This window comes from Zonotrichia albicollis, chromosome 1 (assembly GCF_047830755.1).
Source record: "Zonotrichia albicollis isolate bZonAlb1 chromosome 1, bZonAlb1.hap1, whole genome shotgun sequence".
NCBI classification, from domain to species: domain Eukaryota; kingdom Metazoa; phylum Chordata; class Aves; order Passeriformes; family Passerellidae; genus Zonotrichia; species Zonotrichia albicollis.
In genome coordinates, this window is record NC_133819.1 from 6,187,905 (window position 1) to 6,211,474 (window position 23,570).

Consider the following 23,570-nt stretch of genomic DNA (forward strand, 5'->3'; position numbering starts at 1 on the left):
CAGGAGGCAGTGGCTGAAAGCTGTAAGTTAATTTTGACCGTGTATTTGGAGGCACTGTGATATGTTTAGCAACAGGCAGAAGTGGTAATGACTCATTCATTCCACTTTTTGAGATCTCTCTCTGCTGCTGTGTGCCCAGATAGGCTCTTGTGCCTCACGTCCTGTGTGTGAAGTTTTAAACACAAAATACAGCCCAGGGGGTCTGGGGAATTCCATCCAGCTCCTGAAGGCCTCCTACTTAGTGTTGTCCTCAGAAGCAAAACACAAACAGCTGCATGGCAAGCCAGCAGCAGCTCACTGACACGTGCCAGAGCCACAATGACCAGCCTGAGAGGTTTGCATTGCAATTAAGGCTGCATGATGCAGATGGCCTCCCAAATTAGTCTCTTGGTAGGCATTTCACAAATTTAAAATGCTGTTTCCTACTAGATGTGGAAACCTGCCAGGTAAGAACTACTGAAGCTGCTTAGCAGGAGAGGAGAGCAGGGTCTGTGGTGGGTCTGACCCACTGACACAGAGTTTAGGTGTCAGAACAGGAGGCGTTGGTGCCACCAGGGCAGTGCTGAGTCAGGGCTTGTAGCTCTTTGTCATCCCTGCTGTCCCTTAAGTCTGTGCTTTTGTGTCTGGTCCCCCTTGCCCTGACAGGGGAACTGAGCTTTGGCACTTTGGTGCCTGCTGGGAGGCAGGACAGCTTCACACACACCTTGAGGGAAAGGTAAGAAATGTTCCCAAAAGTGCCTATGGGGGCTTTTCCCCCTGTTCCATCCATTCTTAACTTCTGTGCTTCTGCAGCCAGGCCACCCCCCCCATATATAAGACAAAAATAAAAACTAGACAGTCAGTTGTCTGGAGATGCCACATGTTTATTAATCCACTCTAAAAAAGGATTACAGCATTTTAATCTTGCTGTAGTACAGAATAAATAAAGCCATAAAAATAAAAACATGTGGTTAGATATTTTTGTACTGGTTCTACAACGAGTTATATCTGCAAATAGAAAAATATAAGAACCCTTGTTAATTCATGGCTCAGTGGTTATCAGAGAAGGATGAACCTGGAAAAAGACTGGGAAAACTCTTGAGTTTGACTGCTTATCCAATGCTACTGGCAACCTAGCAAGACACAGCTTTGGGAGGAGGAAAGACAACACAAGGTCAGCAAACAGGTGACCTTGGCACAAAAGGGCTGAGGTTTAGCTTGCTCTGTGGCTTATGTTTTGTTAAAAAACCAATTAAATTAATTTCTGTTCTACTACACCCAGCTTTCCAAAGTAAAGTCCAGTCTGCTTTAAACTCCTGCTGCAGAGCCAAACCCTCCTGCATTGGCCTTGTCAGCCAAGGACTGACCCAAAGTCAGCTGTGGAGATGGAATTCAAGGCCACTTTTCACTGCAGGACACCTTTCACTGCCACACTGGGCTGGACAGAGGTCATGGGGCAACAGGAATGGGAAAACATCTCATGAGACACTGGGCAGCCAGAGGTGAAACACCTCTGTGCCCAGGGAACTGATGCCAGCAGTGGTAAGGAAAGTTCCTAATTGCACTCATTGCTACCTCACCTGAACCACACTGCCTCCCCTGCTGACCCCACAGCTGCTCAGCTGAGCCATCACAGCCACAGGATCTGACCTGAGTCCATCTGGCAGCCACAGAGAATCCTGGCTCCTCACACAGAGGTTCAGGCAAAGCCACTTCCCATCTCTTTCCAAGTTCTGGTTTACATGGACACAGTGGTGCAGAAAATCAAAGGTTCAGCTCTGGTCACTGACATAAAGCCTGCTCAAGACAGTCACATCAGTTCAACAGCCTCGTGTTCCCCATTCTCCTGCTGTATCATACAGCCAACTTTATTGTTGAAGAGACGAGCCAGACTCCCCTTCTGGGAGCTCCTGCCCTGCACAGACCTCTCCTTCTTCAGGCGCCGCTTGTTCCTCTTGCAAATCCCGCGGATGTCCCAGACCCGCAGGGTGCCGTCGTGGGAAGCTGTGTACAGCAGCTCGTTGTGGATCTGGAACAACAGGGTCACAGCACAATCAAACTGCCAAAAAGCACAGCAAACACAGCTTGATCCCAACACTTAAGGCCTGAGCTCCTTGCAAGAGCCAGTGTAAATTATCACAAAAGCTGCTGAAGTGGGATGAGGCATTACCAAGGCAGGACTCATTTCTCAGCCACTTCACAGAGCCATAAACAGCAAGAGTTATTAATAACCCAGATCCTCTAGAAAAGCAATGGAGAACTAAACCCAATGTCAGAGCAGGCTGTGGTTGGGAATTTCTGCTGGAAGTGTTTTCAGACTGCTGGTTTTGATGTGCAACTTAAGGAGACACCAAAATCATCAGCAGTGGGCAGCAGGGGTTCAGGAATGCTTCCTTTTCACTTCCCTTCTTGCTTTGTACTAAATTATAGGTACAATTCCTGCTTCAAACTCCACTGTTCTTCAAAACCTGCAGTAATTTAACCTGGATTCACTGCTGTGGTTTCATTTCCTTCATGGCCCATTTGCTGCTATTGATAATGTTTCCAATTGCCCTTGTCCTGCCCTGGAAGCCAGCCATCAGTCTTGGTGATCTTCCTGTATCAGTCTGTCCATCCCGTGGGTGCCCTGTGGTTGCCTGTGACAGTGAGCATCTCCCTGGCTTACATGAAGCACCACACCTCTCATCCAGCCCTCATGATATACCTAAGATCATCTTAGAGGTTGCCACTTCTCAGTCCTCTCTCTTCCTGGGCTTTTTTGGAAATTCAATTACAAAGAAGAACAAGACAAAGTCAAGCTTTGGTCTTATCAATACTTGGGGCTGCCCAGGGTGGTTCTGTCAGGTACTTCCCAAACACATCCAGATGCCACCTGCTGCACAACAACTGCCCAGCACAAGTAAGATCATCCAGCCACTTGCTAATTCAGAAGAATATACAAGAGAAAACTGTATTTACAACTTCATGTGCTTGGGATCAACTCCAAAAGGAATTTTATCTCCTCTCTTTTTCTTTGGACTGTCAGCCTGCCAGAATTACCAACAATGTCTCCCATTGTTAATGAAAATCTTCATCCTGCACACAGCTTACATTGTGCACTTACACTTACACTCCCAGTGCAGGGAGATGCAGATACTCAGGGTGGCTGCCCCATTCATGGGAGTGTTCAAGACCAGGTTGGAAGGGACATTGAGCAACCTGGTCTAGTGGAAAATGTCCCTGCTCATGGCAGGGAGGGTTGGAATGAGGTCCCTTCCAATGCAAACCCCTCTAGGATTCCATGGTCTTTGCAAGGATTACTAATTGCCCCTAATGTAACTACTAAATGCCAGTCTCCCTTGAGCCTAGACATTCTGCAAACAACATTAACTTTCAGTTTTAAGCCAGGGGCAGAAACTCCTCCATTTTCCTGGCAGGATGTGGGTCAGATATCACTCCTGAGCTGTTTGGGGATGCCATGCCCCTAGGTGGTTTGGGGGACAATGCTGTAATTATTCTGCCTGTATAAGGCAGGAACTTCTCTTCCCCTCAGAGCACTGCAAACACTTATCATTAGTGTCTTGTAATGGAAAAGGTCTCATGAGGCTGGAGTCCATTCTGTGCCCCACACAGCATCAGTTCATCTGCCTCAGTTCTCAGGGCTGCTTATCCAACCTGACCTGAAAAAACCCCAATCCCAGACATGGGGCTGTCCCTGGGGACTCGTTCCGTGGTTTCACTTATCCTTATGATTATTTACAAGCTTTTCTAAAATTACATACAGAATATTCAAGTATTATGCTAGAACAACATCCAATCCAAGACACACAGAACAGTCAGCCACACCAGTTCCCACAAAACAAATGAGGGAGCAATCAAAAGGAAGAAACCCCAGCAAGAAACCCCTTCCTGACCTGGATACAGTTGATGATGAACTTGTGGCCTCGGAAGATCTTCTGCAGGACTCCACTCCTGGAATTGAAAGCTCTTGCACAGGCATCTCCACTTCCTGTGAACACTGACACACAGCCAGATGTGAGCAGCCACACGAGGACAGTTCATACAAGTTCAAAAATGTACCTAAAACCAGCTCCCAGGGGGCATGACAAATCATTTGGATTCTCTCCTCTGACAAACCAGATCATTTTGCTGACCCCAGCATGCTTGAGTTGTATTTTTTGAAACACTGAACTGATTTAAACCTGAAGTTCCTACACACACCAGCATTTCACTCTACATGTTTCAAGTATCTATTTCTGCTCTTCTCTTCCACAGCTATTTCCCTGCCTGTAATAATTCTAAGCAGGCAATTTATCTCAAGTCTGGTTTTAAGGATTTCCACTCAACCTTTCATTTGTTTCACCAGAGTTATTTACAGCCTTCCATTCAGTACTCCACTGTTTCCAGTACTTCTGCTGCTGCAAGAGGGGCAGGGCTGGGGTAACTAAATTGAGCATGACCAGGAATTTTGGCTATTCATCAGGTTTCCTTAGAGCACCTTACATGTTCAAAGAACAATTTCTCAACACTTCAGGTTCTTCACATCAGATCCCCAGACTGCTGCATCCAGGAACTGTAAGGCAGTGTTAATATTTAGGTTTTGTACTTAGCAATATGCCCAAAAATGAGCCCATTAATGTGCCTTAAAGGCTACAAACTCTCTTGATAAACACTTTCCTTCAGTTAACCCAAACTCCTCAAGTTTTTCTAGACATAAATATTTCAGAGCTGCAAAAAGCAATATATTCTCTGCTCCCTGCATTTCATGTCTTTGTAAAAGCCACTAGCATGGGAAGATTTTTACAAAATTGGTGTGCCTGGAGCCAACAGATTCCTTATGTTTTAGGAGAAGTCAGAAACTGAATCTCTAAAGAGGGGTGAAAAAATTATCATGGTTGTAAATTCAGGACTATAATAACAAATTAGAGAACTGACTATGCACTGCCATGAGCTTTTTAAATTCAAATGAAACAGCAGGGAGCTGGGCACCTCCTGGGTGCACATCCAAGGAACATCTGGATGTGGAAAATCAATGTCACTTTATATGAGCCACCATAATTCAATTTCCAGCAGAGTCCTGAAAAAGCATCATTTCCCACTCTGCAAATGAGCAGCAACAAAGTAAAGCAGGGAACAGGTACTGATCTTTAACCAGTGAATGGAAATCACTTAATTCTGTTACAGACATGCAGAGGGTAGGAACCAATTAAGAGCTGTTTTCAAGATGCAGCTGCCAGTTTACTTCAGCTGTTGCCATCAGAATTTCCCTTTTGACAGACATCCTTTATGTCCTTTGAACTGTCACTCTGGATTTAGGAAGTCTCTCTCCACCTCTGAATTTCAAAGAAGAGCTGTTGATCTAACCCAGATTTAGCATTTAAATACTTATTTATATATACCACCTGTGAAATAAACAACAACAAAATAAAATTAATTTTCATTTTTACTTAATTTTCATAGACCCTTGGGAGAACAGTTTTGAAAGGTTCCCCTGGAGCTTTTGTAACATGAAAAAAATATAAACCACGTTAAATTTTAAATGGCTGTGCACATACTTTAAGAGAAAAATAATCAACATATCATTAAATAAATTAGATTGAGAACCAGTTGTAATATTCCCTATGCTATTAATTACACAAGCAGACTGAGGAAAGCCACTGGAAACACATTCTGATGATTTAATGCTTAGTTTTCACATCTTTTTGGACTCCCTGTATACTATAAAGTGATTTTGGAAACAGACATGTATTTTTCCTCTCTTTCTTCTACTCTGTTTTCTTATTTAGCCCACAAACCCTTTGGGGCAATGAGCCTTTGGGCTCTGATCAGAGAGAAAGCAGCAGAATTAAGATCTTCTAACAGAAAATTACCACTTCATGGCTGAGATGTTCTTTCATGTTCTTGCACTGGTGCAAATGTGACATAAACCATAACAAACATAATTTAAATAATTTTTTGCACATTTTTGAGAGGCAGCTCTGATCTGTCCCAGGTGAACAGACTGTATTTTAAGCTACACTAGTTCCAACACTGGTATCCAGTTAACATGTCGTTATAATTCTAATTCTAACAAAATTATTAGATACTGTGGAAATAAGTGATGAATGCACAACAATAATGCAAGCAATCATAGTTAATAAATTAATCCTTAGGGGGAAATTTCCTCTTTCACTAATTAAAGTGCATATAATGCATTCAAACAAGTTCCTAATATTTTCCCAGAGCTTTTTTTTCTACCCTTGAAGTGGAACAATTTGATATTCCCTGTTTGACACTTTTAGTATTTTTACATTTGATTTAAAACAAGATCTTAAATAACTCTGGAAACTTTCTGTCACACAATCAGGGTGTTCTTTGCAGGCCTGACTAAATGCAGCAATATTGTCTGCATTTTAACTCAAAAAAAGAGTGTTGTGGAAAATTAATGTATGTGTATGGCAGGGACAAGGGGGTAGAATGAGGGGGAAGAGAGAGAAAGCTGAAGAGCTGATGGAGGTGGCATCACATAATGAAACTTTTGTTTGAGCTAAAACTTCCTTTTCTTTACAGTTTGGTTGAATCTCTACAGGTGGCATGAAGAGTAGGATCAACACAGAACTGTTGTTTCCATGTGGAAACCCAGGGCACTGGGAATATCTCCCTGTCTGCTCTGGAGTGCCCTGACCCCCAAGGCAGCACTGACTCTGACCCTCACTCATGGAGAGTTTCCTAAATTCCAGAATAGACCAGAACCCACAAAAGTGTGAAATAGATTATAGAGAGTAGTGTAGATGAATCACTTAGGTGGGAAATTTAGGGTTTGGGATTTTAAGTGTGTTGTGGATGGAAGCAAGATGGAGGGCACAGGGTGTCATCCTGGGTTTCTTCTTCATGCTTCTTCTTCCTCCTTCTCCATGGGTTTGGGTGGCATTTTGTAATTGGACAGAAAAGTCCCCATTGCAGCTCTTTGGGATCAGTTATTGGGTTAAAAGGGAAATAATCCAGGTGTCAGTTCTTAATTGGATAGTTTAGCTATAAAAGACCTTGTCATGAAAGATTGTTGGCCATTTTTGCAGTGATTTTCCAGTGCACTCAGCCTGGTGAGGACAGTGTGCAAAACTCTCGATAAGATCACAATAAACAAGAACCTGAAGACCAAAAAGATCCAGTGTGTCTCTTTCCTGACACAAAACCACTCCAGAAGGGTCTTTCCCTCCCACCTGAGAGGGCCCAGGCAGAGTCCCAGAAGTCAGGGAATGAGCAACAGGAACCCAACACTGAACAACTGCAGCTCTGGAGGTCATTAATGAAAGAGACAATCCCTGTCTCCCACCCAGACATTCCTGTTCAGCACAGGATCAGGCAAACATCAGCTTAGCACAGATCACTGGCCTTTGGCTAGTCTTGACAAAATCAATGCTTTGGTTTGTGCCTTTATCATTAAAGGGGGAAAACACACACACAAAATCATCAGTACTTTGTCTACCAGTGATTATCCCAGATGACAATTTCTGGTTCATTTCCCTTGCTCTACCTGCCTGCATATTGGAGCAATAATAACTTGAAGGTGCAGTGTAGGTTCAGACCCTCTCCCATTTCAGCCTTCTAGCCAACTGTAGAAGCTAAAACCAGCAGAAATTTCAACCTGCAGGTAGGGGAGAGTGGGGTAATTCTGCCATGTAGGTGAGGAGAGCTGAAATAACCATAAATTATAAATAAATATTTTACTGGAGAAAGTCTGTGATGTGGGACTCATGCTGAAAGGAAGACCAAAACAAGGTTTCCTGGCTAAAATTCTACCCCTGGGCCTGGTTACATGCTAAGTTTCCAAACATAATTAGGAAATCAGTTCAGTTACTGGGTTATAAATACAGTCAGGAAAGCATGGTGCCAGACAACTGCTACTAAACTGTGCAGGTACAACTCTGCTAACGTGCACCATCTTGCACCTGTCAGCTATTTATCACCATCACACTGAGGAGCTGCCAAAAGAGAGATCAAGGCCCAGATAACAACCACTCATTTAGCGTGATGTGTTCACTTCAAAGCTGAAGGGAAGAAATCAAAATCAGGAAAGAGCTGTGAATGTCTAGGTTAGCTTAAGACAGCCATGGCCAACTCCTTCAGGGTGGGAGAGGAGAGAAGTTCTTGTTTGGGAAGCAAGTGAAGGTACATCAAGTCAAATACCAGAAGCAGGATAAGACCAGGATGACACAGAGAGGTTCACTGATAAAAACAGAGGTGCTGTCTGGCAACCCAAACCCAGACAAGCAGAAGGAAAGCCAGCACAGAGGGATTTAAAAAGGAGGTTTGATGGTCAGCATATACTGACTGTTATGTCAGCAATACACACTGATGGACAGAAACCACTGTAAACAGGAGGGCTGAAGGTAGGAGAGCTGAGTCCTGAGCATTAGTAAGGCCTGGCTACTAGAGGAAAGTGATTTGGGGAACAAATCCACAAATTATAACGGAGAACAGGTAAAGAACTTGTGGAAAATTAGTCTAGCAGATGGTCAGAGCCTCAACATGAAGCCTAACAGTTAGAAAGGAGCAGTGAGCATCTGAGGTGAAACAAAACAACTGCCTCCTCATTTGTGAGAAGAGGGAGGTGGAAAATGGAGGGAAGACCTAAGCTTCCCACATGGAGTGCTGTAGCAGTTTGGTATTGAATGTAAACGTGCCAGAGTTGAAAAAAACCTGAAAACTTTACAATTGTTCAAGTTATTCTCCATTAACAACCTTCAAACACAGACATGGAAAAGGAGACTGGAGAGGGCTGGAGAACACAGGAAAAGGCAACTTACAGATGCCAGCGTGGTATTTCAAAGTGCTAACGCTGTGCTTGTGAGCCTTGTAGGTCTGGATCCGCTCCCCAGTGTCCACAAACCAGCACTTCACCGTCCTGTCCGCGCTCCCCGAGTACAGGTGACGGTTCACCAGCTGAGGAGAGAGAAAAACACATCAGCAAAGGCCTCTCTCACCTTTGTGAGAGAGCTGCACTGAAGGGACCCATCCCAAGTCACATTTTCCAGCACAAGCTGCACCTTGAAACAGAGGAGTGGTGAGCAAACCAACCTTGAGTTCTTCATTGTCACATCTCCCATTGATTTCTGGGTGTTAAAAACAGCCCCCAGCTTTCAGAAGACAAAATCTTAGCCCATCTGCTTGTGCCAGCAGGCAGGATTCCAGGGAGCTTAACAATGCTAACCCTACATCCATAATCAGTTATATTACTAAAGCCTCAAAAAAACCCCAGCAGTGTTGTTTCTACAAAGTATATTTGACAAGAACTCTCACCCAATTGTTACTTTTTAATTACAAAAAAATTCAGAACAATTCTGACTAACAAAAACTTTTTTAAAAGGTAAATTATATTAAAATCCTACAGACCATAAACCAGGGTTTATGTTTAGTATGATCACTCTGCACAAAGTCAGTATTCAGGAACATTAACACTTCCTTGAAACTGTTCTGTATCTGCATTTCCAAAAGTCTTTTTAGACTGTTATTGAATGATTACATAACTATCCTGACACAGGTTTTTAAACATCTTCAAGCAGATTATCTTCTGCTACCCCTCATTGCACCAGTCATCCTGCACATTGTGAGAACTCACTAACTCACTGCTGGGCAGGATGGGGTTTGTTCCACATAGGACAGAAAATAATGGAAAGAAGGATTGCAGCTGGGGAACAGAGACAGAGAGAAAATAACTGACCTGTGCAAGACTAAAAACCAACTAGTTCACAGTAAACAAGCTACACAAAGCTTGGAAGCTCAGCAAGAAAAAATTCCATAGTGCATAGAAAAATCTGGCATTCTCTGTCTGTGTAAAGACATCAAGTTGAAGGTTTTCACAGCCATTGCTATGTAGAGCCCAACTCCTGCTGAAAGCAGCCAGTCACTCCAACACCCAGCTGTGGCTCAAGGGAAGTTTCATGGACTTGTAGCAACCTCTGTGTCAGAGGGATGGAGAGACAGGAGGGAGGACCCTGAGCCCCCACCAAGAAGTGAAATTTGAATGGTATTTGTCCACCAGACACATATCAGAAGGTTTGAATGACCAGCAGTGCACAAACCCCTGATGCTTCTCCAACATCTCCAGGAAACCAGCAAATGACAAATCAGCTTGTGGTCTTGCTTCTAGAGCACTTTTAAGGGTTGGTTTTCCTGCCACCTTAGATTTGGTCCCCACTCTGTATCTGTAAGGTTGGAATGATCATGCTCTTCCATCTCCACTCCCAGTCCAAAAACAAATGACCCCATTCCCAAAAGGCATCAGAAGTGAGCTTTGTACAAAACAGTGTGTGCTGTGTTACAACGTGAAGCAAAAGGTATTTTAAGATATGAAGCACTACAGTGATGGCACTGTGATAACCCACACAAGAAATGTGAGCAGGCCGACCAAGAGGCTCCCTGGCCACAGCTGCCACCAGCTCAGCTGGAGCAGGACATGCCACACTTCCTCCCAGCAGAACCTGGCCCATGGGAGAGATTTCACAGCTGAATGCCAGGAGCTTGTAAAGCACAAACCACTGTAAAAAGCCAGCAGTACTTTGAAATGTCACTTCCTATTACTTTTAAGCTGTTTTAGCAACGGCATTAATGCTACATCCCCATGAGGAGAGAGAATGAATGGCCAGCAGCACTAACAAAACCAAGAACCACAAGTTAGCCTGAGGAAGGACTTTTAAATTTCAGTCTCTCCCTGAACAGGCAAGAAGAGAATTGTCATGTGCACCTGCTAAATGGAAGAGGATGCTTTGAGTTGGGATCCTGCTGCGTGGTTTGTGGCCAAGTTGTTGCATTTCTTTTTTAGACATCTAGCTAGCAGCATCAACCCACCCACTGAGCAAGGAAAAACACTAAATTATAACCTCCCACAGGTAAATGGCATTCTGCATTAATGGTACATTAGGTTATACCAGTTCATTTCTACATTTAAGTGGGTGTATCAATGAACAGGAGAGCTGCAGCTTACCTAGATTTGCTAATTTGTTAGATACAAAAATGTTTGAAGTTACGTAGGTTTACCCAGGTAATTTATAGCATTGGAATTTTAAGAGCCTTAGAATCATAGAATGGTTTAGGTTGGAAGGGACCTTAAAGATCATCTTGTTCAAAACTTCTGCCATGGGCAGGGACACCTTCCACTATCCCAGGTTGCTCCAAGCCCCTTCCAACCTGGCCTTGAACACTTCCAGGGATGGAGCAGTCAAAGCTTCTCCTGGCAACCTGTGCCAGGGCCTCAGCACCCCCACAGGAAAGAATTTCTTCCTGATCTAAATCTACCCTCTTTTAGTTTAAAGTCATTTCTCCTTGTCCCATCACTCCACAGCCTTGTCTAAAGTCCCTCTTCAGCTCTCTTGGAGCCCCTTTAGGCACAAGAAAGGGGTCTAAGATCTCTCTGGATCCTTCTCTTCTCCAGGCTGAACTCAACTCTCTGTGCTTGTCTCCATAGCAGAGGTGCTCCATCCCTCTTCATCATCTTCACAGCCTCCTCTGGACATGCTCCAACAAATCCATGTCCTTCCTGTACTGAAGACTCTAGAGCTGGATGCAGCACTGCAGGTGGGGTCTCACAAGAAAAGAACAAAAAAGAATCACCTCCCTTGACCTGCTGCCTGCACTGGTTTTGGTGCAGCCCTGGATAGGGTTGGCTTTCCAATGTCTGAGATCTGGTGAGGTGGTCAGCACATGAACCATCTCAATTAAATTCAAAGCCTCTGTGCTGCCCCATGAAACACTTCCATGCACCCACCTTCCTTCCTTCCTTCCTTCCTTCCTCAATTTAAGCAGGTAGTGCAGTCTTGCATGGGAAAGGAAGTATTATTAACAGGTAAACAATCCACCAGATGCCACAGACTGAGCCTGCAGCAGAGCCAAGAGCAAAACCCGGGGCAGGCTCTGACTGTCACACAGCCCCTCACTGCCATGGCATTTTCATAAAACAGCATGAAATGGCTGCTAGTGAAGAAAGCCTTCAAGAGCTCTCAGCTCAGGCTGAAGTTGCAAATCAGATCTGTCTTTAGTAATATCATAGGCATAATCTCATCTAAATTGGTTCACAGCTCCACAGCTAAGGATAGCCCCCATACAGTCACTGTGGTCTAGGGCACAATTCCTCTCATCCTGAGGCACATCTGAAACAGAACATGCCTTAAAATTCACTATTTCCCATCCCCAACAAGGACCACCTTCTCAGCTGTGGCCAGAATAATTCAGGTGAGGTCACTCCTTACTTGACTAAAGAAAGGTCTAATTTACAACTCCAGCCCAAGCTGCAACACTTCAAATATGTGCATTTATTCTACATTTAAAATAGTAATTATCATCACTTACTGTTCCCCCATCAAAAGCACCTCACAAGCTGGCCCCACACTCTGTGGTTTCAGAATGTTTAGCAGGGACAGTTACATATTCCAGTCTGTGTCTGCCCAGAGAAGAAGTGACATTTCTAAAGCTGTATTTTCCTTGGCTGGCTTTTGAGCACTGGTTCACTTTGGCCAACTGCCCAAGACAGCTCCTGACCACAGAACACCATGGCCAGGCAAGGACACCTGCAGCAGTGTGGATAACACAGAACAGATTTGCAACTCAGATACCAATGGGCTGAGTGGACATTTCAAACCCATGTAGCTTCAAAAACATTAAAAACCTGATAAAAGTTTGATGCCCAGTTCTAAAGCCTCAGTCAGACAGCAGGAAAAAAAAACCATTGCATTGATATCTGCAATTCTGGATTGTTAATTTTTCTCATGAGAAATTTTGCTTTGAACCAGATGGAACACTGACATGTGAATGGAGAAAATTTGTCTTAATCCTTGACCCAAAGTACTGGAGATGTAACTATTCCTTGAAAAAGTTCAGTCAAACTGCTTGTGAGTTGCAGAGTAATAGCAGTAGCAGAAGACTAATTGTAAACACTTTAGTAGCTACAGGTCTCATTAATAAGAAAAACCCTTGGTTGTAGCCCACAAACACACCAGAATTTTAATAAAGAACAAATTATCACGTCCAGGGTTAGTTTTCAAGACAATCACAACCCTATTGCTTCACAAGCTTGGCTGAAGTGCATAAATGCAGCAATTTAAGCCAACTTCTACCTGTAAAAATGCCAAAAAATATCTGCAAAAGAGCTGTTTAGCAGATATTTCAACCTTATAGGGAGGGACTTTGCCCTCCTGATTAACCTTTGCTATAAGAAACAAGTTTTGGAGAGCCAAGGAGAGGCAATTGATTCTCCAAAGAGATTTGGACACATCCTTTTGGTGAGGGTCAGTGCACTCAGACAGGCCCTCATGAGCTTCAGGATGAGCTCACATGAGCAGCCACAAACCCCAGCACCAGCTTATGCTTCTCATGGGGGTCAGTGTTCCTGCAATCTGGAATTTGGGTCTTCTGTTCACAGCCACTTCTAAGTCAAAAATCACCAAGCTGGACCAATGTCAAGATACAACTATGTAAGCCTTGGGCTGAGTTAAGAGTTTCAGGATCCCATTCAAACCACATCCATTTTAACAAGCTAACAAACTCCCTGAGGGCAAGAAATTGTTGGGGTTTTTTTTTCCTGAGAATCCATCTAGAATGAGCTCTCTGGGCTGGCTGTTAAGAGAATGTTTTTCAACTTTTTTACTGCAGTACAAAGCGATGGCTCCGTGTTTTGTTCTTACAGGTGTTGAACAACTTCACATTCTGCTCATTCATCTCTTCATCCTCTGATGCAACAAATACAAACACAAACAGCAAAAAATATGTGAATTTAACTGGTGTGGCAAGGAAACATTTCTGTCCCCGTGATCACAACAGTTCAGCACATAAACAGAGTTCAGGCAGTGGCTTTGTTCAAAGCATTCTTTTCTTCTAGTCAGCTTTAAAAGGCAACTGAAGGGAATGGTCCAAACAAAGGAACTTTTGCAGGAAAACCAGAAGCAAGTCCTTGCCCACTCATGTTCATGTTCTTCAAAAGGGAGTTTTCTTGCAAGAATGTTTGCAGTAGGATCCAAGCTAAATTCCAAGCTGGATCATTTCTCTCTGCCAGCTTTTGGCAGCACAATTTTGATAAATACTCAGAGGCAGAACAATCAGCAAAGGACAAAGCAATCCTTGTGAACAGTTTGCAAAGCTACTTAGGAGAGACATTTAGAGAAACACACACAAGTAAATATTTAAATCAGGGTTATTCAGCCTATTGCAGGCAGACATTAATGAAAATGCATATTTGACTATTAATTGCAAATACTGGTCTCTAGCCAGGCCTGACATTTTAAGTGGAAGAATGAGCATGAGCTATGTGGTTACACTCAGCCCACCCTTGCTTTTTCCCATCGCTTCCTATAAAATCTCATTATTGGCTCTTATATGAAGAGGGAGCTCCCAAAACAGCTGCTGTACTTTGTCTGCCAAGCCATCAACACACTGCAGGAGGAGGAGAGTGAAGAGTTCTGGCTGCTCCACTGTGAGTTACCTTGCCTGACTGGGAAAGTCAAGGAATCAATGCTGCCAAAGCACCTAACACAGTTTCCACAGCAGATAGAAAGTTCTCCCAGCAAAACCCCTCTCAGCCCAGTGTAAATGGTGGAAGGAGGAGAAAAATGGCATTATGCCAAGCTGCAGAACCCCTTTGGCAGCAGAGCACCCCTGGCCCCCAGACAGCAGGACTGGGCTGGGGAACAGGGCAGCTCAAGCTCATCCCTCCCCTGCCCAGAGCCACCAAGGACAGGGCACAAGGGAGAGCCCCAAATCCACCAACACTTTCAGTTCTGCCATGCTAGATGAGAGTTGTTTCCAGAATCCTCTACTTACACTACCTGGCAACTACACTTTAAAGGATCTTAAAGCAACATGAGAATGTTCATAATCTGAACCTGTCTGTGGCATAACCCCTCTGCTTTCCACACACCACCACTGCAGGAAGCAGGGTGGAAAACATGGGTGTGCTTTATGGCTGTCTACCCAGAAAACTCCCTCAAGAAGCTCCAGGAATTTCCATTCACTGCTCCAGTAACACTATTGGTGTTTACTGTAAAGCAATGGGAGATGACTGGAACAGACCAGACCTCATTTGCAGCAGTTCAGAACATCCTGGGGCATTCCCATCAATAACAGCTTTTTAAAGTTGGGGAAAATATGGTCTCAATATCCAAATTTTTCCTGATCTGTGTCCAGGATGAGAAATCACACTGAGCATTTCTCAAACTTTTTGAAAGGTCATCCTCCCGTAGGGATCTTTATTTTAATAAATAAAATGAAAAGAAGTCTTTCTTTTTCCTTCCCTTTTTTTTCTCCCCACACAAGCATTGTACCACCCAGAGAACAGGTAACTGCCTTCAACCTCTGGCACCAACTCAGCTCCTCCAGGACAGCAGAGTGAAAATCTGATGTAATTAGCAGCTCACTGCTGCACTGAAGAAAATGAATTACTGTCAACAATTAAAACTTCTGGCTACTGTGGGCAACTCACAACTACCTCCCAGTGCTTCCTGACCCAGGGTTTGAAAAATACCATCCCAGCTCACTGCCACAGATTCCAACACTGTCACTAGGAAGCCTGAGGCAAAAAAGGCCCCAAAAGCTTTCTGAGAACAAAACAAAAATAATAATAAAAAACACACCTCTATTCAGGAAGTTTCCTTTCTGTTGAAACATCTTTGTACAGATTCTGGTGATTGACCCCTTTCTAAAAGAATGAAAATACCATGTGGGCTGTGCTGAGTGGCAGCCAAGTGGAACAGAAGGGAGAGTGTTGAACCCAGAAAGGCAGAGGGAGGAATTAGGAAAGATGGACAGCCTAAAGCTATTCACCAGCAGGGACTGCTTAAGCTGGGCTAAGCTGGAGAGGCCTGGACACTAAATGCTCTCTGTAGGGGCTGTTTGTACCTCAGCTGGACCCTCCCAGCCCCAAACATTAACTGGTGATGAGAGAAGAGAGGGGCTACCAGTCACTCCAGAAGATTTGGCCAGGACTGCTGCCAACACAGTCTTGGCAGCAGCAGCAGTCTTGTGTACTCTGAATCGTTCAGGTTTTCCAAATAGATGTGTTGGTTTTGCTTTTCTTGTCCCCTACAAGAAGTTCTGTTTGTTTAAAGCCATTGCTTAACTCTGTGCTCACAGGCATTGCTCATTCCTGAGCATTCAAAGGGCATAATTGAATTTCCCAGGCTTCTGGGAGAGGGTCAAGCCAGCTTTGTGTAACAATTTTAGCAAGAACCCAATTAAATTAAGGCAAGCTCTGTTGTTGCCAATCTGTGCCTTGGAGAAGGGTTACAATTAAACAACAAAACATAGCGTGACACTAAGGACAGCAGCAGATTTACTTCAGCATCCTCAGAGTGCATTACCACAATATCATAAAAACAAGATTTAACACTGAGAATTTACCCAAGCAAGACAAACATTACTCCAGGGCAATATGATATTGTGTGGGGTTTTTTTCTATTCTTTTCTAAAAGTGAAGGAAAACAGAATTCCTTCAGTATTCCCAGGTTTTTAGTCTTCTAGTGTCAGCTGTGACTACCTTATTTAGAAACAAAGGCAACTTTTAATAAACAGCTATTAAAGATAGATTTTGTAGCCTCTGTAAGGGAAAAAAAAAAAAACTTATGGACAACAAACACAAACAGGGAGATCAGGGAGAAAAGCTTCTGTCATTAACTTCAGCCAGACACATCCATGTATAAACATTTATGCTGACCTGAAACTGAGTGACAGACCAGCATGTACTCTCTTTAAATGCACTATTAGCATTTTCTGGTGGATGATGAGTTTGTGGATAACTATCATTCCCCTCTTGCTTCATTTGCCTGACCTCCTCCTCCCCCCTGCAATGTTAACAAAGTTGGCAGCATTCAATAGAAAAATACTGCAAATAGAAAAACAGAGTATAGTTTTTCAGATCTCATTACATTTTTTCTCTCTCTCCTCCATCATTTCCTGATTTCTCTCACCCATGGTCTGCCTCTCTTTTCCATTTTTCTTGCCCATTTTCTTGTCTTGGCCATCTGTTTCTTCTTTATTTTTTCTCACATCTTGTCTGTGTGGTCTTTAATGCAGGATTTGTTTTAGCTTTAGGCTTTCCTATTACCTTTTGCCCACAGTTTTGGGTTGGGTTTTTTGAAGTTACCTAGTTTACTGAGTGTTTTTCCCTTCCCCTTTTTAAATTACCTGACCCTGTGTTGCTTGCTCAGGTTATTTTCTTCAAAGTCTGGTAAGCCTGACTACACAATCCCACTCACATGAATAGTGTTCTCAGCACACCTACCCATGAGTTCCATGACCTAGTGGAATTTAAATAGATATTTAGCTAGAAGTTAGACCAGGGCAGCCACCAGAAGACAAGAGGAGATCACTAAGTATTTTAGAGGGTTTGTGTCAAGACCAGAGAGCACTATAATTTTATTATTACATAAATATTTAAGCTCATCATTTATAATCTGTCTCAGAAGAGATTCTTTATGAATGAAAAATAACTGAGACCCACATGAGTTAAGACACAGACACGCAAAGGCCGTTGAGGAAGCCTCTGCCCTTACCTCTAGGCAAATGACTGATCCTTGGTGCTCTTTGAAGACTTTCAGCTGCTCTCCAGTGACAATGTTCCAGGTCCTGATGGTGTAATCCGTGCTGCCAGAGAACAGCTCCCTGTTTGGTGCATCAAGTATAAGGCATAAGACGGCCCCAGTGTGTCCCAGCAGGGTCTGGTAGCAGCGCCCGCTGGACACCCACCAGACCTTCACAGTGCAGTCCGTGCTCCCTGTCACCAGCAGGTCCCTGCTCACTTTCTCCTCCTCCTCCTCTTCCTCCTCCTCTTCTTCCAGCACATCCCTGGAGGAATAGTGAGCTAGGGTCAGCACACAGTTCCGGTGGCCCCGGAATTCCTGGATTTGTTTCTCCTTGTCCACGCTCCAGCAGCGGGCTGTCCTGTCATAGGAGCCACTGAAGAGATAGTCCTTAGCAACCAGGATTCTGCAAAAAACAAAGGTTGTGCATGTGAACAGTGTTGTTCTTTTTTCATAACCATCTTTTGTCACAATTTCAGTACTCCTGAGTTACCTTGCCTGACTGAGAAAGTCGAGAAATCAATGCTGCCAAAGCACCCAACACAATTCCCACAGCAGCATGGACATAACATCTTTGGCATTTTTAAAAATCAAACACTTCCCTGTTTCTACTTTTAAAATTGAGATCCCTCATTCAAGTACATCGATGCAGATACTTTTACAATATGGCATTGTAACTTTGTGCATTTTGTTTTGCTAAAATTCCTTCCAGCAAGGAATATGAACTTTCAGAAGTTATATATAATACCGAGAAGTTTGTTTTGTTGTTTGGTTTGTGTTTGTTTGTTTTTTTAAATTAGCTAATTCTTGTCAGTTATTCATTAATATTTCTTTAAGAACAGACCTGTGACAATAGCTTGGAATCAAAACAACAAAACAACATTCCAGGAATCTGAACTGTAACTTACAGTGTCCAAAATAACCATCTTTCCATCATCAAATAAGGAGAGTGTGAGAAAAAAAAACATGCTTAATTTCACTTAGCTCAGGATCTCAAAAAAGATAAAGCATAAGCACCTCTTATTACATAATTGAAGAGCAAACCAAAGATTGCACCTCAGGAATACCACTTCCTGGGCCTTCAAAATAATGAGTTGCTGCACAAACATAGAAACCAAGAAAAAAATCTACAGCTCGTATTTCCAAACCAGAGATAAGAAACATCCATAACCTGCCTTCTTTGTCAGCTGAGTTTGGTCCTCTGGAACCTTTCAAACAGGCAACAAAGTCATATGAATGGGGAACACATTTCCCATTTGCTGATTCAAGCAAAAATCAGGTCTGTGCCAAAACACAGAACCAGCCATCCTAACTATTTACAGAATCTCACTACACATCATATGTGTTTTGAGTTTAGAAAGGAACTAAAAAGCCCACACACCCACCAGAAAAGAAATGTTAAAAAAATACCAATCTTTGACTGCTCTATTTGCCATTAATTAAATCCAGTCCAACTATTAATAAGCACTTTAAATGGAAAGGCCAATCAGCCACACACAGTAAGTTTATTATTAAACTTCATTTGACCAAAGAGGAATGATAATTACAGAAAAATCCCTGACTTTATCCCTCTTGCTGACACAAAAGCTCGACAGGATGTTTTTAAACCTATTTATCAGCAGCATCTGTTATCAATTGGATCATTTCTTCTGGAATTCCATTCCTAGCCCTGGATTCCATTCCCCTGCTGAGTGCCTTTCATTTCTCTCCTATCTGTGTCAGCAGCGTTGCTAGAAAAACCAATCATTGCAGCACAGAACAGGAACTCAGAGGTTTACACAGCCCCTTTTCTGAGTGTAGCAGTGGGGAAATGCAGGGAAATGATGGAGTGTGTGATGGCAGATGACAGGAGCACGAGGGGAGAGCCCACCTGTTGACAATGGAAGTGTGGCCTCGGTAAATGGCCAAGCACTGCCCGGTGACCACGTCCCACTTGCGGATGGTGTGGTCAGCGCTGCACGTGAAGGCAGCCTCGTTCTCCAAGTGGCAGAAGGTGATGTAGCTTTCATGTCCTGGGAATAACAAAGGGAATCAGTCACTGTGAGTGCAGAAAGGACAGATCAGTCCAGCTCTTCACCTTAGCCAAAAGAAAAATGCAAACAAATGTAGCAGAACTCCAGTTTTAAACGCACCGCCGTGCTTTTCACGTTTAAAGATTTGTGTAAAACACATTTCAAGTCACAGCAGGAAACTTCACTGATATCAGGATTAAGTGAAAGAGTAAAACAGAGCAGTTCCACCAAGCAGGTAAATCAAACAGTGTTACAAAAATGTAATGAGATAGACTAATATCAATGTAATAAAACTCAGATTAATGAAATTTGAAACCAGTAAACAAACCAGCTTATTTTTAATTAAAAATGTTTTTGCTTCCTTCTTATGAAAGCAGGGAGAAAAAGGCAGCATTTCAACCCAGCCCACTGATTGTCAGGACACAGTCATAAATCAAAGCATGAAACTCTGAGAAAATGACCTGAGACTTACCAACTTACCAAGTTTGGTTTCATTGTCCAGGCAGAATGAAAAGCAAACAAAAAGACATACCAAGTGAATAGCCAGCCAATACTTTCCCCCACATGACTAAACCCCACAATTTTCTAAGTATAAGTATTCCTTTAAGGAAAAGAAAGGGAGGGAGGATTAGAGCACAATTGTTTACACAATATGTAGACTACACAGGGATTCTACAGTTACAATAAAAACAGACACAACCACGGCCTTAAAAATGTCACACTGACAAACAAGGCAACACCAAAAAAGAGGAATCAATATTGCCACCTCAAGCTTTTGCTAGTGCTTAGCAAGATGTGTCATTTTTCTATTGTAATATTAAATTTTTCTATTGTAATATTAAAGGCACCACATGTAAAAATCACCTTAGGATTCAAGTCCCAGCCTCTTGTGTGAAATTGCTGTCACCTATCTAACCATTGGACTGCCATTACCTTGCACTCTTCTGCTTCAACATTTAGACTGAAAGATTTTAGGAGCAGAACTGTTTCCTCTTAAGTCACTATTACAAGAGTGACAGTCATGGCTGAAGTTGGTGGGCCCTACTGTGACTTCAATACTATTCTTTGAGGAAAAAAAGAAAATAAATAAATGAAAGAAGGACAGTTGTGATTAAAGAGAGACAGATGGACAAAGGTAATAGTAAAACAGAATGTTGTAAAATAAAGAGATGGTAAAAAAACTGAGGGAAAGCAGACTGCCCAGTAAAACACTGTTCCACTGACTGCAAAAACCAGATTTCAGTACAATTCCTGAAGTTTAAAAGCCTTGTTGTAGTTCAAAAGCAAACCAGAATCCATGTTACAAACATATGGCTTGTTTCCTCTAAAACAACTTCATCAGATGCCAAAAATTAAACAGATCACCAGGGCTATAAGCAAAACTACACTCGTTCTCCCATATTTGTGAAACTCTTTGCAAGGCAGCCTGAATGGATCAGGTTTCAATCAGTGGGATTTTTCTCACAGCATCATGTAATCCAGCTCTGAGATCAAAACAGTATCTTGGTTACTGAACCAAAGTCTGCCAGGCAGATTTTAACCATCAGGAATACTTGACCCACACACAGGGTGCCAAAACCCCATGTGGCAGACAAGGTCTGGTGCTGGTCTGGCCAAAAGCAGCCACCACACAAGTCTGCTGGTTGTGCTGTGGTGGAGCTTGAAACTGCATTAGAGATACAGGTTTATCAGTAATTATAGCTTGTAAAATTAAAATTGACATGACAACTGTGTGCATGCATAATTATAAAATACATACAATTATCTGATTTGACTGGCAGCTCACAAACCACCCAGCCCAACCTTCTTCAGAGTTTACTCCAAACACTGGCAGATTCCATAATAATGGATGCTATCCAATACATTTTCCTTTCTAGCTTAAAGGGATTTCTAAGCCTAAAGCAAATGCAGCAAGTTTTCCAGAAGCTAGAACCATGGCAGGATGTGGGGAAGAAAGACAATACTCCATAGTGAAAAACAAGCAAGCAAGAAAACAAACAACAAGGAAATCACAGCAATGTGATTTCTTCTTTGGAAGAAAAAAACATTAGAAATTCCAAATTTAACAGCTTCTTTTTTTCTGTATGAAAAGAACATCAGTAGGAATACAAACATCTTTAGCCCACATCTAGACTCTTGCATATCCACTGTCTCCAGTTTTTTTTCTTTTCAATTACTGAATTTTTTTCTTTTCAATTCAATTTCAATGCCAGTCTAAGGGTAATAATTATTTTTTTAAATGCAAAATGAATTTAAATTGAAAAAGCCCAGCAATTAACATTTCTGTGTGTCAGATGAGGAGGGAAAACAGAAGTAACCTATTTAGCAAGGTTCCGCGCCAGGCGCCAGGCTTCTGGGTCAAGAGGTTCTAAATAAAGACCACCTGGAAATGAGATGATTAAAAGGACCAAAAAAAAAAAAAAAAAAAAAAAAAAAAAAAAAAAAGAATAACAGAAAGTCAGTATTTTTCACAGGGTAAAACAGGGCTTTTAGAAAGTGACATAAGTTAAACTTCGCACACCCTGAGATAAAAGGATCCGTGCATTCAGTAGTGCTGATAACCTGTTTTGGGTTGAAACAGCTCCTGCTTAACGCTGCTGTAACAAGCACCAAAACAAAACCAGCATGACTTTGGCTGCCCGCAGGGACTGAACGAGACCAGAACACGCTGAGTGGCCTGTGCCATGCTCAGACCCAGAGCCCAGGCGAAAGCCGCTGCCGTACCTTGGAAGTGGCCGTGGCACTGGCTGTCGGCGGTGCTCCAGAGCCGCGCCGTGCCGTCCTCGCTGCCCGTGAGCAGCCGCTGCCCGTCGGGGCTCAGGCTCAGCCAGTTGATGCCGCCTTGGTGATCCGTGCAGACCTTCACGGCCGAGCCGCTGTTCCCCATCGCGCCGCAGATCACGGCACACCGTGGCGCTCCGGACCTCCGGCCGTGCCCCACAGACCGGCTTCTGCCATTACCTCAAGTGCGAAACATCAGCGCGGCAGTCCGGGCTCTGCACAGAGACACAAAGGGGGAGAGCGCGTTAAATCATTTCATCCCCCCGTGGCTGCATCCCTGCCCCGGCCAGGGTGAGCCGAAGGCACTGAGCGCCCGGTCCCCCGCAGGATCCCAAGCCCCACGGCGGTGAATGGGCGCACACGCTGCCCGCTATGCCCTCTCCATGGGCATCGGGGCACTTCCAGCCCCTTGGGGGACTGAGCCCGGCCGGCGGTACCGCTATCTGGTGCCCTCGCAGAGGCTGCTGCTTTTTATGCAATCTTAGCGCTGACTTTGGGCACGCCGAGGAGGCGACTCCTCCGAGAGGGGAGCCCGGGCTCAGACGGCCCCCAAAGCCCCGGGCTGCCGCCATCCCTCCCGCACCGTCCCGCTGCATCTCGGCACTCACCGCCCCGAGCACGGCTCCAGCGGAGCAATCCCGCACTCCTGCTCCGGGCACGGGGAACCTCCTCCCGCCGGGGCACCGGAGCCACAGCCGGGCCGAGCGCAGGGTCCCCCCGACCGCCTCCGCCCTGCGGGGAGGCGGGAAGGGCTCCCGCCGTGCCCCCTCAGCCCACCCCGGGGCGGGCCCTCACCCCCCGCCCCGGCCCTGCCTCCGTTGCCTCCCGCTCCACGTTCGAGCTGCTTCCCCCGCGGCGGCCGCTTCGCCCCGCCCGTGCAGCTCCCCCGGCGTTGCCGCTCTGCGCCTCGTCCTCTCCGGAGGCGCCCGGCAGCGCTGCCCCGCATCGGCCCCGGGCTTGTCCCGGGGGAGGCAGCGCTTCCTGCGGCACCTTCGCCCCTCAGGACGCCCGAGGACACCGGCGTTTCCTCCCTGGCTTCTCCAGTGCATTCCGGGGGGCGCAGAGGCTTGTGCTGGGAGCCGGGCTGAGGGAAGCCATCGCCTTTTGTCCCTCTTCTCTCCCCTCTCCCTGGGCGCGCTCCTGCCACGTTTCCCCTCAGGAGCCCCAAACCCGCTGTCTCGCTTTGCCCCGACCCGAAGCTTTTCGGGCTCTTTTAATTAGCGCAGCCCCTTGCCCATCCACCCCGTGGGCACGGCTTTGGCGCTGGGCCCCAGCTTTG

At 44.4% G+C, this 23,570-nt stretch overlaps 1 protein-coding gene across 2 annotated transcripts; it reads right to left on the reverse strand.

The window, feature by feature from the left end:
• Positions 1-848: 848 nt before the first annotated feature.
• On the reverse strand, positions 849-23,294 carry WDR86 (WD repeat domain 86). Of its 2 annotated transcripts, XM_074548726.1 has the most exons (8): positions 22,900-23,294; positions 22,235-22,506; positions 19,369-19,510; positions 17,665-17,904; positions 17,472-17,580; positions 8,745-8,880; positions 3,873-3,976; positions 849-2,008 (listed from the first exon to the last, which is right to left on the reverse strand). In XM_074548726.1, exons 2-8 carry the CDS (start codon positions 22,395-22,397, stop codon positions 1,790-1,792), a joined length of 1,113 nt encoding a protein of 370 aa, XP_074404827.1. In that variant the 5' UTR covers positions 22,398-22,506; positions 22,900-23,294; the 3' UTR covers positions 849-1,789. The 2 variants fall into 2 exon arrangements, with proteins under 2 accessions (XP_074404827.1, XP_074404760.1); XM_074548659.1 differs by having other exon boundaries at positions 17,472-17,904; positions 22,900-23,289.
• Between the last annotated feature and the right edge of the window lie 276 nt (positions 23,295-23,570).

Excerpts from the sequence above, each read along its gene's own strand:
- WDR86 (XM_074548659.1), bottom strand. The coding sequence starts at position 22,397 with ATGGGGAACAGCGGCTCGGCCGTGAAGGTCTGCACGGATCACCAAGGC. Across the intron at positions 19,511-22,234 it reads GTGCCACGGCCACTTCCAAG|GACATGAAAGCTACATCACC; the intron begins GTACGGCAGCGG and ends TGTTATTCCCAG. Across the intron at positions 17,905-19,368 it reads CACACTTCCATTGTCAACAG|AATCCTGGTTGCTAAGGACT; the intron begins GTGGGCTCTCCC and ends TGTTTTTTGCAG.